At 36.9% G+C, this 17,415-nt stretch overlaps 1 protein-coding gene across 1 annotated transcript in view; it reads right to left on the bottom strand.

Moving 5' to 3' along the window:
• Positions 1 to 1,314: 1,314 nt before the first annotated feature.
• Positions 1,315 to 17,415, bottom strand: part of SLC6A15 (solute carrier family 6 member 15) — a 28,412-nt gene continuing 12,311 nt past the window's right edge. The window contains exons 5-11 of the mRNA XM_009982340.2: positions 16,046 to 16,156; positions 12,201 to 12,442; positions 11,902 to 12,094; positions 10,734 to 10,926; positions 6,098 to 6,257; positions 3,112 to 3,274; positions 1,315 to 1,686 (exon numbers count right to left, since the gene is read on the bottom strand). Coding sequence (XP_009980642.1) covers positions 1,315 to 1,686; positions 3,112 to 3,274; positions 6,098 to 6,257; positions 10,734 to 10,926; positions 11,902 to 12,094; positions 12,201 to 12,442; positions 16,046 to 16,156 — 1,434 coding nt within the window. The remainder of the gene's footprint in view (positions 1,687 to 3,111; positions 3,275 to 6,097; positions 6,258 to 10,733; positions 10,927 to 11,901; positions 12,095 to 12,200; positions 12,443 to 16,045; positions 16,157 to 17,415) is intronic.

Consider the following 17,415-nt stretch of genomic DNA (forward strand, 5'->3'; position numbering starts at 1 on the left):
CAATTTACAGCACTACATCAATTACTATATTCACAGTAAAAGTCCCTGTTTGATAGTTTAGAGATGACTGATTTAGCATTTTTTGTTTTAAGGCTCTTCTAGCATCTCTATTCAGCTGGTAAATATTACTCTTTCAGATAGTCCAACTGAGGGAAAAGCAGGCTGTGTTATTGTCGTGGTTTAACCCCAGCTAACAACTAGGCACCACACAGCCACTCGCTGTGGGATAAGGGAGGGAATCAGAAGAGTAAAAGTGAGAAATCTCAGTTTATAATAATTTATAGTAAGTGCACAGTTATGATATGTGTATTAGGAAACCACAGAGAAGCACCTTGTCAATCTCTTTATTCATAGGTTAAAATATAATGCCATACAGTTCTTAACAATTACCGACTGAAAAAAAATTATCTGCATAAAACAGAAGCAAAACCGAAGACTAATTAAAAAAGCCATCCTGCTTCAACTTTTGAAATGATTACATACAGAATAATATACATATTTACATTACAAGTATATTATATAAATATAATATATATGTAATCTTGTAACCACAATAAATATCAAGGTCTTTTTTAGGCACACAGCATAGAAAAAAATGCAGAATCTGCACAATCCTTAAGATTCTTGGAGTGACTCACTCTTACATCGTTTTCACACTGAAAAAGCAAATATTTTACACAAAATATACAGCCACAGTTTATGCAGTCCCCAGTGAACAGGGAATCTCTCCTCACTTTCCGGTAAGTCTGCTCCTTGATTTTCTAAGTCTATTGCTCTATACAGCTATTACATAAGAAAATAGTTTGCAGGTTTGTTTTTTACTCAGCTAATAGCCTAAGTAATTATCAGTGCTAACAAAATAAGTACAGCGTATCTACATAAGGTACATACAAGTGTTTGCACAAACACGGGTTTTGTGAACTACTTCTGAGCTCACTTTTAATACTGGGGTGTTAACCTGAAAGCAGAAAAAAAGAATTTTCAGTGATATTACCTCAGAAATATTTTATCATTTGAGTGAGACCAGGGCTTCAGAGATAGAAAGCTTTAAATTCAGAAATTAATTTAAAAATCAAATTCTTGGATATACTGGCAGAGGTAGGCTGCCATTGATTTTGAATGTGTTCCCTTCAGTGCAAATGAAAACCCAGAGAATTAATCCAGTTTTCTCAACCTGTACGTACAGTCATGACATTTTAAAGACTGTAGCTACAGAGCACCTGAGATCGCACCCTAGTAAGTGAAGCTGACCACTTCTCGTAGGAGAGCCATGATCAGTGAGAAAGGAGAAAAAACTGCAGTTTTTTTCTGCAGTTACAAATCAGACTCTGGCATATCGGGCATATCTGCCATCAGGTACCCAATACCATAACGTCCATTTGGAGCAGTGTCCAGAGTTGGTGATCCAGTCTGTTTTCGATATATGTTTTTCCCAAAATTTGGAGATGGCACTTCACTCGGACTCTTTCCATGAATCAGACTTGTATTATCTCCCTCCAGATTAACAGGTTCCTTTATTATCCGTCCTCTTTTGTAGGATACAGATGCCAAACTACCAGAGCTGTCATCGATAAGGTTGCAACGGCGCACCATGAAGACTATTGGGACTGGCAGTATGGCCAACACCATCAGAGATATACAGACAATCATTCCCCATGTTGGATAGCTGTGGAACTCTTCTGTAGCCTGAGCAACCCAAGAGAAAAATACAACTTTATTTAAAAAAGAGCAAACCTGCAGTCCTCACCAAGGCCTAAGATAATAATCTTTTTATTGTCTTGCACCCACAACATGAGCATCACTACAAATCTCAAATTTGAGCAATTGTGGAGATGTAGAATTGCTATCTTTCTGCCAGCGAGTAGAACCAAAACACCATCCCACAGTCTCTGAGATGCTCGGAGCACTCCAGCAGAATCCAAATCAAGATTTTCACATTAGGCCTTCTGCTACATTTGTCTGTATTTTTCCCTGATCCTTTAAAGCATGTTAAGAACAGACAAGCGTGCAGTGGTATCTGTAACTGTGCCTGGAAAATAAGTCCTTGTTCTGGTCTAGACAACGACTGTCTCAGATTACGCTGTGGAATCGTTCCACTTTGTATAAACCTCATGTAGACTATAATGCATTTACTGGGGCAGTGACTGCACCCCACACCTCTGCTGCATCCATGAATGCACTGACTCAGTTTCCCTAGTAGCTCAATTAACATCTAATTTTATAAACAGAAAGGAATAGTCTGTTTGGTATTCTTAGGTATTTCTCTTTCTGATTTTTGAGGGCAAGAATCTAACATAATGAGAGTGTTTATCTGAGAATCTTGAGAAAATAATAGTGGTTGTCTGGTTAGAAGCAGGCATCTACCTACAGTGAAGCCAACCTATTATATTTACCTTTTACCTGTCTTTGCTGCTGATTTTTTTCCCTGGCTAATTTGGACAATTATCCATTCAGAAAGGTCTCCAAGATTCACTTCTCTGACATTTTATTCTCCCTATACTTCATATGACAAGCCTGTAGAAACACCTGAGGGCTGATGAGCCTACAAGCTAGCAGAACATTTAGAGGAGTTACCCTGGCTCAATCTCTTTTTGGAAACAACACACGGCACTGACTCTGCAGTTCACACAGACAAGTTCTTTACAAATCAAATGTTCTTATCAGAGACAGTTTTTAATGCAGCTGTTACCTACAATGTGATACGTGTTCCCAAGGGGGAAAATTTATGACATGACTAATCTCAATATTTAGTTCCACATTAAAAATTGATGTGATATCTGAAACGATTTATTCAGTGTTATCAGCCAACTATTTTCTGCAGTAAAATAAAATGTAATGAAAGTGAACAACCTCTCCCACCCTTAAGAACTCCTTCAACATATATCAACAAACTAAAACTCACAAAAAGGATAAAGAGTTCCTGTCAAGAAGTTGTATTTTAAAGCAGGACTACTCTAAAATTAAAAGAATGCTTACTTGAGATAAAAAAAACCCATGTCATTATTTATACTGATTTTGAATTTGTAATCACATATTTTCCTCTTTTCATGTACTTCGGAAATACTTCAGACATTATCATTATGATGGTGATGGCATCTGTTATATACATACCGTATATTCAATCCAAGCATTGTAGCCAGGAGGACTTAATCCCATTTGGACAATGCTAGCTACCAGCAAACATAACAGTACTAAAGGTGAAACATACTTCCACATGTAGTAATAATACTGGCTTGGAGAAAACCCAAGCATATCCTTCAGATCCTCCATAAATCTGTGAAGGGAATAAAAGACTATTGTTACCGCATACACCGAGATTTCAAATACTGTAATTGACACATGGTAACTAATTTGAGGGAACAGACATACTGAAAAAATGCATGTATACAAATATAGCCCATTTTAGATTACCTGATGAGCTGAAACACTGAGCTTGTATTACTAGTTCAGAACAGATGAACAGAAGGAATCATTACACAGTGCAGTGACTTAGTAAACTGCTGGCTGGACTGTGCTGGAAAGATATTTAAACTCACTTTTCTTTTATAAGATTCTTTTTTATAATCTTCTTATATTGTCTACTGGATTGTTTACTGAGGCATGTGTCATCACTTTTGAGGACCTATAAAACCAGCACATCTTACAGATTCTGCAAAATTCATTTCAAACCCACATGTGTGCTGTAGTGTAAAAAATAACTTTACACATAAGCTGTGGTTTGCATCATGTAAACTGCTGAAATAAAACTTTCTGAAGTTTTAAATCTGCCTCCTTGTGCCTCAAAATTACAAGTTATGATCTGAACAAAACTCCTATTTTTGTATTCTTGAAGGAGAAGTATATGGTTCCAGAGCCAGTAAAAAAAGAGAGAATATTTTTAGAGTTAATTCTTTTGGAGTGTGCACAAGCACTGATTCTGTTTTAACTCCCTTGTGGTCCTACTCCCTTTTGAAACACGCATTTGAAAAAAGCTCTTACAGCAATAAAAATGTTTCCAAAGCGGTTACACACGTGAAGCCACTGTCATACAAACTCTCAAAAATTTTTTTGAACTGCATAGTTTGGGATATTCTATCCTTTGTTTACATTGCAATGAAACACATTGTTAAAAAGAAGTTGAATTTACAAATGGTTTGTGCCTTCTATAGATAGTCTTTCCTTTCTGGGATCTCCAGTTCTTCATCAGCATAAATCTATTATCTTAAAGCCTTTCATCATCTCCATCCCAATTTAAAAGCGACCAAGATCCTTTAGCACTGATTCTGGTGTTTATCTCTGACTTACATTTTCAAAAAGGTATCTTCAGAGGTATTGTCCCTCAGCTATGGGCGATGTATCCCACAAATACCTCTGATTCTATTTCAGTTTAAGTTTTGTTTGCTGTGAGGTCTACACAAATTTTGACAGCAGCTGCTTTGCAAGGCTAGGGCTCATGGTGTTAACCAATAATATTTTATGCCTTCTTGGCTACAGGAATCCACATGCTGGTTTTTTTCTATCCTTTGGCTGTAATCCCTTTGGATGCAATGTGGGTTGTTTGGGTTTTTTTTCCTATCTCATCAAAGACAACATGTGTAATAAGAAATATACAACGGATCTTCATCTATGTGTATGACTTCTTGATGCTACCATAACAAATGACAACCTGAGGCTGTCGATCCTGGCAGTTTTTGCGAAGAAGAATGCTAGGTCCCTGAAGAAAAATATTCTAGAGAAATATACATCAGAAGAAATATTAGGAATACTCCAGAGGGAGGTTCAAGTGGCTGTTATGAATGAGAAATCTGGCTGTTAACTTTTCACTATATCCTGTCACAACCCCTTCTCAAAACATGAATCAACTGCACTCTGATTCAGAAGCAAAGTACTGCAATATTTTAGCTATGCCTAATCACCAACTTCCTCACAGGTAAGTTTCTGACTTTTGGCATGTCTACCTCCCTTCACAGTGGAACCCTACCTGACTGGACACTACCAACCTGATAGTCATCTGTTTCATCTTTTGTTTGCATGCGTAAAAACATCTATATGGTGTTTTCACATGTATGTGATCAATTATAGGATTACATATGTGGCCTAAGTGGGAATTCTTCCCTAATGAGTAAGTAGACCAGGCACTACTTGTGTAGACCAGAAACAATGTCTGGAAACCATAAAATCAAATTTTCTTATTATAGTTTTATTTCATTATGGCGAGGGACTGGCTGATTACTCAGATTGAACAAGTGAAAAGTCGAATGAAAAACCACCCATTCTATGTCACCCTTTGTACATGCAAAAGAATCACAGATGTTTAAATTACTTCAACATGCTAGTATAGCATACTCTGTTTTATCTGTGGATAGCATGAGTTATTTTTGGTACAAACTCTTCCTTAAATGTGGCACACATTGATCTCGCTTAGTGAACACATTCTGGTGATTTCAGTCATAAGATGTAAAAGTAGAGGAACTTGATGGTCTTTTCTCTTCAGCCATCACCGATAGAAGGTCACTTAACTTCATTGTCAGCTGTGCTGCTTCCAAGTTAAGTTTTGACCCTGTTCTTTGCTACCATTTCCTATATTTCCTCTCTCACAACTATCACAAAGAAGAATTAATTGCTACAACACTCCAAACTAAGTCTAGTTCATCAACTGAAACTTTCTTATTGGTACTGCCATTAGTTTGCTTTGTTCCTTTCTCAGGCTGCCAGGAATACTGCAGATCTGTTCAGAATACCCATCCTCATCTACTGCTTAGACCATGGTTATTACTTCTTGAAATCTTTCTCTTGCTGTCTTATTTCCATAAAAATTTCTCATACTTGCCATATCCAGCCTCCTTTCTAACTCTCTAATTTTGTCTCTTTTACTGTATTTTCCTCTCTTGATCTGTTGCAATCACTCTTTGAGTTTCACTACACTGTTCTGATGCAGTATATCTTGCTCCAAACATGTTCTTACAAGCAGGCTAGATTCATGTCAGATTGATCCACTTTCTACTTAGTTGTCTTTATGTGTACATCACAAATATTTCACGTAATATAATTAAAATACTAATAATTATTGTAAGGAATACTGTTGATATGGACAGGGAGATAGATTTCCTTCACTTACTTGTCTATTCCATAAATTCGAGTGACTGCAATATTCTCCAAAATGACCACAATAAGCAGGGGCAGAGTAGCTGAGTAGTCATCAAACATAGTCACAAAATAATTTCCAGAGCGCTGCACAAAGATCAGGCCAATAAAAAATGCTACTGAGCAGCAGATGACTGGAATAAAGGACAGAAATGTAAGCTGTAATTATAACAAAGTTCCACATACAAAGAGGAAATAAAGAGAGTTTGAAACAGTAAAGATATACTTTAATGCACTATTTCATATAATCAAAGTTGGTAACATTTTCCTTCCTAGAGGGTTTCAATTTTAAGAATATTAGCAATCTTACCTATTCCTTACATAATAGAAAAGTTATGAAACTAGAATTACTCACATTACCATATTACAACACTTTCAATTAAGCAGCAGAGGTTAATCAAGTGACTATTTCTCATTAAACATTTAACTTAATGTGAATGCAAGGCTAAAATAAACAGACTTGGTAAGCTAAACATCATACAGCATATATCATGTTACTTGGTCATGAGATCACTTTTTGGAATTTAAAAGTGTAAAGACCCAAAGTTTCAGATTATGACTCTAAAAAATAAAAAATGCTGAAAAGGCATCCCCTTAAAGATCATTCATGGCATAAAGTTCCACTAGGATCTATATAAATGTATTCTGTCTAATTGTAACGTTGCACTAAGCAACAACATTTCTGCCCCTTCTTTTGTTTAAGGACAACCCAAAATGCATTTCTTGAATGCTTGATCCTACATAGTGAATCTCAGTATAATTTTTTCCTACTAAATTTACTGAGAATAAGACTGAACACTTAAGTAGCCATGAAAAAAGTCAAATTTCAATAAATTCATATAATAGTTTGCTTGGAAGAGATATTTAAAGGTCATCTAGTCCAACCCCTCTGCAATGAACAGGGACATACTCAACTAGATCAGGTTGCTCAGAGCCCCATCCAAGTTAACCTTGAATGTCTCCTGGGAATGGAGCATCTATCACCTCTCTGGGCAACCTGTTCCAGTGTTCCATCACTCTCATTGTAAAAAACGTCTTCTTTATCTCTAGTCTAAATCTACCCTCTTTTAGTTTAAAACCATTACCACTTGTACTATCTCTACAGGGCCTACTAAACGTTTGTTCCCACCTTTCTTATAAGCCTCCTTTAAGTACTGGAAGGCTGCTAGAAGATCTCCTTGGAGTCTTCTGTTCTCCAGGTTAAACAACCTCAAGTCTCTCAGCCTGTCTTCACAGCAGAGGTATCTAGCCCTCTGATCATCTTCATGGCCCTCCTCTGGACTTGCTCCAACAGGTCCACATTCTTCTTACATTGGGGGCCCCAGAGCTGAAGGCAGTACTCCAGGTGGGGTATCACCAGAGAGCAAAGCAGGGAGGCAGAATCACCTCCTTCGACCTGCTAGCCGCACTTCTTTTGATGCAGCCCAGGATATGGTTGGCTTTCTGGGCTGCAAGTGCACATTGCCAGCTCATGTTGAGCTTTTCATCCACCAGTACCACCAAGTCCTTCTCCGCAGGGCTGTTCTCAATCCCTCATCCCTGAGCGCGTACTGACACCAGGGATTGCCCCGACTCAGGTGCAGGACCTTGCACTTGGCCTTGCTGAACTTCATAAGGTTCACATGGGCTCATTTCTCGAGCTTGTCCAGGTCACTCTGGGTGGCATCCTGTCCCTAATCCACCAAACAATCCACCCATCAAATTCACCTCTTCAATTTAGAGAGAAGGATGTCCTGGTGGACCGTGTCAAAGGCCTTACAGAAGTCCAGATAAACAGCATGCGTAGCTCTCCCCTTGTCCACTGATATAGTCACTCCATTGTAGAAGGCCACTAGGTCAGCCACGCAGGACTTGGCCTTGCTGAAGCCATGCTGGCTGTCTCGAATCACCTCCCTGTCCTCCATGTGCCTTAACATAGCTTCTAGGAGGCTCTGTTCCATGGTCTTCCCAGGCACAGAGGTGAGGCTGACAGGTCAGTAGATCCCAGGGTCCTCCTTTCTACCCTTTTTAACAATGGGTGCAATGTCTATCTTTTTCCAGTCACTAGAGGTTTCACCTGACTGCCATGACTTTTCAAATATCATGGAGAGTGGCTTCGCAGCTACATCAGCCAATTCCCTCAGGACTCTGGGATGCATCTCCTCAGGTCCCATAGGCTTACAGATATATTCAGGTTCCTCAGGTGGTCACAAATTCTATCTTCTCTTACAATAGGAGAGACTTTGCTCCTCCAGCTCCTGCCTTGCAGTCCATCCACTCGAGGGGTGCGGGAAGCAAGGTTGCCAGTGAAGACTGAAGCAAAAAAGTTATTGAGTACCTCAGCCTTCTCCTCCTCCATTGTTACCAGTTTGCCAGCCTCACTCGTCATAGGGGATACACTTTCTTTGACTTCCTTTTTCTGCCTGACATACCTTTAGAAGCCCATCGTATCATTCTTTGCATCCCTTGCCAAGTTCAGCTCCATCTGTGCCTTGGCCTTCCTGACCCCATCCCTACACAACTGGACAGTGTCCCTATATTCTTGCCAGGATACCTGTTCCTGCTTCCACTGCCTGTGCATTTCCTTCTTGCCCTTTAGTTTGACCAGCAGGTCTTGACTCAGTCATGCCGGTCTCTTGCCTCCCTTGCCTGATTTCTTACACATGGGGATCGAGATCTCTTGTGCTTTATGGAAAGCATCCTTAAAGATCTGACAGCTCTGCTCTGCTCCCTTGTCTCTGAGGGCAGTTTCCCAGGGGGTCCTATTGACTAATTCCTTGAACAGCTGCAAGTTTGCTTTCCTAAAATTCAGAGTCCTGACTTTACTTTTTGCCTGAGATAGTAGAAATTCATAGAATTAAAGAGATCATTACAAATTGATGTGAACTCCTAACACAACAAAACCAAAAGAACGCAGATAAAATCTCCTCAAATTGAGTCTCATTTTTCACTCCGAGTTTTATTACTGATCCTGAGAAAAGAATTAGACCAACAGAACCACGTACATGTGAATCTTTGCTGTTCTTATCTTTGGGGTGTCTTATCATTACACCCCAAAAATACGCTTCTTTAATTGTAAACTAAGGCTCTAGTAGGTATACTCATCATAGCTCAGCACATACACATGTAGACTACAATTTGGAAATACCTTGACACAAAATAACTTTGAGCATATGAGTTGGTTTCCCTGAATTCAAGAGGGACTGAACTGGAACCACACTGCAAAAAGTTGCAAATGTGTTCGCACTTCCGTAAAAATTGAAGATTTGTGGGTTTTAAGCACAAACTCTAGCGCAGGCATAATCCTTGTTAAATCCCACCGACACTGCATGAAGTATGACCCAGGCATTTCAATTTTCTAAGTTAATTATAAAAACACCACATCAAGTTGTAATCCTTTAAGTACAGTTGAGTTTAGCAAAAATCATGCATACATACCACTCAAAAAAATTACAAGAAAAAGGTAGTTCTTGAATATTCCTTTATCTTCATAGTTTTTTTGTCAAACACAATAACAACGACTTACTGTAAAATGTTCCATTACTCTAGAGTAATGACTATATATCATAATATTTGCATATATATTTAGTAACAACAGCTAATTTCTAAATGTCATGCCAGTTATTCAGTAATAATTTAAAAGCTGATTAAACAACAAAAAAAATAACAAGCAAGTGCTCAATAGGTTAGGACTTCCGAAAAATCAGTTAATTTATCTTTATGAAGAATTTCATTCTTAGATGTAGTAAAGCAAAAAAACATGTTTTCTGTTAAATATTACTTATTAGCTAAGTAATGTAAGGAAAGCAGTCAGGAAAAGGCACTGCTCTGCTACATCGGGGGTTAACTCTTATAAAATATATTATTATTTCCTTCATAGAGTTAGATAATGTTAAAGCAGCTTATTGTATTTTTTATTTTCTATCCTTTGTGTCACAGGAAGGAAATTCACGAAATCCGAATTTGTGCATAACAGATCAAGTCCCTTGCAGCTGTCCTGAAGATTTTCAGAAACTTAACTTTCACATTTTATGCTGATCTATCTCAAAACCAGAAATTGGTGCAAGATCATCAGGGCTACATGAACAGGCTACACTTCAAACAACTTCCAGCATTCAAATTAAAACAAAAACAAAAAACAAAATAAAAAAAACCCAACAACTAGACATCTCGTTTAAGACCCTTTCCACATTCAACAGGGAAAAATACGTTCCTCTAGAGAGTAACCGTACTGATTTTTAACATAATAAACATTTCATCATAAATTACAATTTCATCTGGCCTACAATAATTTGTAGTAATTTTCAATGTATTTTCATTCCTTCCTTTTCCTTTGTTCCCCTGATGTGTGAGACAGGCTGGAATGGAAAGTATTCTGGAAGAGCTCAGAAAGATCAACCATACAGAAACTTGTAACAGAAATCCTCCATTAAAATTTAAGTTCCAGGATGTTTCTGCTCTTGTAGCACTCAGGAAAAGGTTTTACTTGCAGGTATTTATCTGGAATACAGTGATTTACTGCTCTGTAAAATATCAGCACTGAAAACGTTCATGTCAAAAAACAAGACTTCATACTCAAAAAAATCTTCAGCTTACTGCTTTAGTAAGAAAAGAAAGTTTTGTGAACTCACCAGTAAGAATTTCTTTCCTGACTTTGAAGGTATCAACAATAGGTGTGATGATGCCTTCAATGGTTCCAAACATACTTCCAAGTCCCAAATTTACCAACATGAGGAAGAACATGACTGACCAAAAGGGAGAAGCAGGGAAGTGGGTCATTGCTTCTGTAAAGGCAATAAAAGCTAAACCAGTTCCTTGAACCGCCTGTCAGTGAGAAAAAAAATCTACATTATTATTCATGGACAGTGTTTTTTTGATAGTGTGACAGTCTGACTTGGTGTTCATGCAATGTCATTGATTAAATCTTGAAGGTAGAGTGGGAAGCTGCTATGTAGTATGTGATTCTTCCAAACCTATGAACTTAATACTATTTACTGAAATATTGGATTTGGCTGAACCTGTAAGCTGATTGATATTAACAACACATTTCTTTCTCTCTTTCATCGATACTTTTGCATGAAAGCTATTATACAGGACTGCTACAAAATACACTCTGTTTCCTCCAGTAAGTATATAAAGGACTTCATTTCTGTACCTATTTGTTTCAAATTTAAATGCCAGGAACAGTATAGAAACTTCTAATATCCAAGTCAACAATATGACATTTTAGCATCAGATGTTGGTGCAACTACATAGAGGTCAATATTTAAAACTGGAAGTCCATCTGAAAAAGCTAGAAAAAAATATGTTTTCTTTTACAGATCTGGCTTACTGTTAGATTGTAAGATTTCAAAACAGAATGATAAACAACTATCAAATACTACTTTCTAGTGAAATAGTATTTATATTTAGCAATTGTATCTTAATATTGGAAGACATCATCGTTTGAGACATTGTATAGGTACATCTCTGTTTAGTATTTGGAAAAACCCTCACGCTCAACTCTTCTGAAAAACAGAACTTTAAAAACTTATCATCTCCTGAAGAGAGTGATATAATGATCAAACTATATTATAAATTAGTGAAGACTATAATAAGACATCAGACGCAAAAGTCCTCAGGTAAGCTGGAATGTGATCCTGGACAGAATCTTGTTTTCACATGGATCTCTACAGGTGCACTGCTTATAGGTACATTGTACGGATACTCTATGCAAGTATATTTCAGAGTTTATTTCAGGCTTAACAAATATTCATCTGTTTACAATCTCTGTATTTAAGACAAACTTATTACTCTCACCTTGTTAAGTTCATCCTCAATTTGACAAGATTTGAGACCGAGAGAACCAAACTCTTCTTCTTTAACTTTCCGAATAATGTCATAAACTAAATTGTAATCTTCTGCTGTAATGCTTGAGAAATTGATATGATGTGGGATCATATCTTGGCTCAGATTGCCTATTTTCAAAAGTTTTAAAATCTTCTCTGAATTTCTGTAAAACACAATAAAACAGAGAAATCAAATTTGATGATCTGGTTTAATTTATAAATTAAATATACCATAAAAATAATTTAAGAAAAAGAAATGGATATTCATACTGGATAACACATTTTTCATTTATGATATTGGCTTTGAAGCCCAGAACAGCAAACACCACCAAAGTTGCCAGCACAGAAGTGAAAAAATTGATGAAGGACACCAGTACAGCATCAAAATGGCAGTTGTTGTCTCTCTTGTTGTAGCTTGAAAAGGCAATGACTCCACCAAATCCAAGCCCTAAGGCAAAGAACACCTGAGTAGCAGCTTCTCTCCAGACCTTGGGCTCCAGCATTATTTCAAGCTGTTTGAAATTAGATATAATATATGTCAGCTATAAAATGCATTTCTATTATACGAAAAGACAACAGAAGAAAAACACAGGAAAACAACCTACATCACAAAGCGCTAATACTCCACTACAAATGTATTTTCATTATGATACAATGAAAGCTGAATGTGACACCTAAGATTGAGCGAACTTAAGGGGCCAGAATTTCTATTGATTTTATATGATATATCCTTAAAGAGAAACAGCCTGTTCCCAACAACGTGGCAATACTGGAGCTATATGATAACTGAACTAGCAGCTAGTTAAGTTATGGAATGAGAGAATATCTGTCTTTTTTCTTTTTTTTTTTTTTTTACAGTATTTACTGGCTTTTTTTATAGTAAATGTATTATCAGTTGTTAGAATTAAGATTTATTTTGGGATGATCAACCCTCTTATAAATGCAGTAAGTATGTTGAAAGTTGTTTTATTGTTACTTTCCAAAACAAACAAACAAAAAGTGACCATGAGATACACATGCTTATATGGAATTCTATTACATGCAAATACATAAAGTGAAACGCAAGATATGAAATAAATGCTGGCCACCACAATCTGTATAGTCCATGAGTCAAATCTGCCTTAAGCTAAATGCCTCAAACTTACCCTATGTTAAACGGGTCATATATTTGAGGTACAACTAAGCCTTTTTTCAAAAAATTGAACTGTATTGCTCTTTCAGATGACCATACTTCAAGAAATATCTTTGTTAAATTTATGAGTCATCATCTGTCTGTCAGATCCTTCTAGATAATGAATCATAAAAAAGTACATGTGAAATTTAAACACTAGATTTTCCCAAGTTGATTCAGAGCCTCCATTCATTTAACAGTGAAAGACCTTACTTCTGCAAATGTGTTGGGTTTTGCTTTTTTTTTTTTTTTTTTAATACCCTAGGCTTATTGAAAAGAATAAACTAAAAAGCATCAGCATAGATGCCAGCAGACTGACTGTCTTACTCCAGGGGAAAAAAAAATAAATTTGCTATTGTTATGGTAACATTCTGAAAAATTTTCCAGTTTCCCATAAAGGTATAATATTTATTATATATACGTAGCAAATATCTTCTTTTTTATTTTATATATAGCTAAATACAATATATTTGAAAAAAAAAGAGTGTTTATGACAATAAACTTGTTCCTGACTTATAATTTTTGTCGTAATTACAGTGCACAAGCAGCTATTGCACATAGTTGAAGCTGCCTGTACCACACAGTCATGCCAGAGCTTTTCCACCAGAGGGAGCTCGCGGAATAGTCTTAATTTTACCTAATCTGCGAAGGATCTAAGTATCAAACACTTCTCGCTTTCTGCAAGATATCATTTGATATCATCAAAAGTAGTAAGTTCTTAGATACACATCGCCTAGCATTTCAAAATAAACTTGTAACTGATTTGCTATTATAAGATAATTTCTGTGAAATTTGGGGAGCTCTGCATTTAACCCTCATACAGTCCTACAGTTTCACTGTAGTAGTTCACGTCAGTGGGTTTTTCATATATCCTTCTTTACGTTTTTTATTAAGGTTATTATTTAGAATTTCTGCTTTGTTCATCAACCACAGCAAAGAGAGAAATCCTCCTCTTCACTAGCCCTGTGCTCTCACATCTGCACCAATGTGTCAGTTCTCTGCTGTGCTAACACAACTGTTCTGTGGGAATGTGTTGTGATCATCTCTGGTCAAAACGTAGTCATTTGCTGAACTAACTGACACTGAAAAGATGTCTCCTCCTCCCCTCTGATGTCTACCTATCTATATTATTTTAAAGCTCGATCAGTTTAGCCATCTTTTTTACAGTCTGTCTGCCGAAACAAACTGTTAGCACAATGGAGCAAATGGAAACAGCAACAGGTGGGTTAGTCTGAATTCCTTCAGGTAGTTTCACACAAGCCTACCGTGCAAACTAGCGCTCAAATATAGAAACAATCAGAGATGATAATGAAAATACTTTTGAAGGTTTACATTCACATATAGTGTATGCGACATATAGGCCTCCTAACCTCAAATTTTGGCCACAACTTAAATTTTGAGATACAGAACTGGAAACCAGTAGAATAAATTAAAAACAATTTCTCTTTCAAGATTGTTTATCTGAACACTTGAAACAATTGTATGATTAAGACATAAAGTACTATAAAGTAAGCATCAGCTGCAACTTATTTTAGGTCTAACTCATGAAAGATGAAATAGTGAAGAGGTGTTGGTATTCAAGGGGAGTTTCAGTGTTTCCCTCAGTATCTAGTGGTACTTCTCTAGTTAAAAAAGAGGATAAATACTGTAGTTGAGAAACTAAATTATAACTTCAAGAGGCCTGTATCCCATCTCTACTACAGACTTCCTCTTCATCAATAAGCACTGCATTTCTCTGTTCCTCAGATTTCTCAAATTTGCCTGAGCAGCCTGTAAGTTTCTGCAGAACCTCGACTCTGAAGTGATGACAGTGAGTGAGGCAGAACACAACTGCTTATCCCAATGCAAGAAATAACAATGTGATAGCTAACAAAGGTCACTTTTATAGGATGACAGTTCTTCACAGACTCAAAACACTTGGAATCAAAACAACTGACAACACCTCTGCCATCTGTGTTAGCCACTATGTGTATTGATTTTAATAATCTTATTATTTAGCTTTCATTTTTGAAACCTGTCCTGTTCTTCTGCTCAGCTGTACTATGATATGCACTTGTTGGAAAGTACATTTCATAATACAGTCATAAAACACGAAGCCCAGCATTATGCATTCCTGAGCAAGTATGGCTCTGACTACTCAAATATGCTGTTCCTGTGGTATAGATACAGCTACAAGCATTTGAGACGGGTGTGGGAAGAATTTAGATCTTCAGGCTAAACAATGATTCATAACATCTCTTCTCAACTCCATAGTTATAAAATCTAAAGTTCTGTAAGACATATTCCCAGTAAAAATGTTGACAGTAAAATATGTATGCTTAGACTTGCTGCTACCTTGGCATGACAACCATATAGAACATGGTAAGGAAAGTTGAGTGGTGAGTACTTACACTACTTTTACAAGATGAGCAGAGCATTAAAGACAGGTCTCCTGTACTTTTGGGTACTGAAGCACTAATGCAAACAGCACTAATTTATTTCCAAAACGAGACAAATTTGTCCCCTTGCAAAAGCGACCAGTTAATTATGTAAATCCATGACAACATTCAAAGTAAGGCATTTCACTGTGACGTCACAGAACTAGGCATTTCAATCTTAAAGAATGGCAGGCTTTAAGATTCACTTCCCTTTTCAGTATTTGGAGCTTTCTAAGTATCCTAAATCCTGGAAATACCACTTTCAGCTGCTTAGCTTTATAAAGGTATCTAACTGTGAACTTGCCACCTAAGGGAGGTAACTCTACACAGACACTTGGAACACTTAAAGCCTTTGGATCTTAGAACTTGATGTTGTGCCACTGAAGTCAATGATAATTTTGCAATTTAATCAAACAGGAAAATGGTCAAATGTTCTATGAAGACAATAAACTTAAATGAGAGCATTCATAAATGGTTAAATTGCCACTGAAACTTTAATACACTGCAAACTGAAATTAAGCACATACCTTAGGTGTGAACATGTGACGAATTCCATCCACTGCCCCATTAAGGAGCAGTCCTCTGATCAGAAAGCACAAAAGTACCACATAAGGAAAAAGGGAACTAAAATACATGATCTGAAAAACATTAAAAAGAAATAAAACATGATATCCATGGATTTTATTTTCAATAGCTTCATTCCTTACTCAGTACATGACTGAATTGATAACCATACACTCTAAGAAATATGCAGAACACTTTTCATTCCCCTTGTTTCTGTAGAAGAAAGCAAAATTACATGACTATGAAATAAATTCCATACTGTATTAAAACAATACAGTTGCCATCGTGCTGACTAACTGAAAACAAACTGCTGGGCTTCCAGCAAAATTCAGTATGAATTCAATGAGAAGGACAGAAGTAGACTGTTTCAGAAATGGTTCACTTTATAAACACATTTTGATTCACGTGCACAGTATGGTAAAGATAATGCAGCATGAACAGAAACTCCTTCTGTCTTCAGAAGAAGATACTAAGTGGAAAACGTATAACCAATAGATCCAAACCACTAAGTAATTCTTACTGACAGAACAGAAGAAAAGCTGGGCATACCCTCTGATCTACAGAAACAATTTAAGATCTAGTAGGTGTGAGTCATAAGAACTAGAAAGCAATATTGCACTGACTACTGGACAAACAAAAGGCCACGGAGTCGTCAGAATCCCGAAGTGCAATGCTGTGCAGCTTTCCACACTGAAGGAGCATGCTTTTGCTACTGCATTTGTGAAGCCCAACACTTCTGTGTTACCTGAACACTTGCCTAATAGAATTCCTTTCTGACACACTGATTGACTCATTTATCTAACACAAAGAGTAAACAAAAAATGAGTAGTCAAATACAATCTTTCATTCTCCACCCTGAATCAACACAAATCTATTCTGTTTCAAAGTTTAGTAAAATGATTCTCTCACTAAAATTGCTAGTTGTTTCTTTAACTGAAGTACACTAAAGGAGGTCACAGGAATTTTCACCTCAGTGCTTTTTAATAGCAAAGAATTTTGCTGTTAGAACAGATTATTTTTCATCTGAAAGTCCCACTTTCAGAGAAACAGAGCTAGCAAATCATTCCGGCAGGCTGCATGGAAAGGAAAGACGACAAGGTATGTACTCAGATGCAAAGGGATGGTTAGTCTTTAGTCAAAAGAGACAATCCAGAATCCTGAAAAGCAGCTGTATTAATGACAGAAGCATGGATATCAATGACAGTAATGATAAAAAGAAAAATGCCAAGGAATTTTGAGGACCTGGGTGCACTGCAATTGTACTGTGAGTATACATGGAAACCTAATTCCCTAGACATTCAGAAACACACAGACTTAACGCTGCATTGACAAT

This window comes from Tauraco erythrolophus, chromosome 4, assembly GCF_009769465.1.
Source record: "Tauraco erythrolophus isolate bTauEry1 chromosome 4, bTauEry1.pri, whole genome shotgun sequence".
Lineage (NCBI taxonomy): Eukaryota > Metazoa > Chordata > Aves > Musophagiformes > Musophagidae > Tauraco > Tauraco erythrolophus.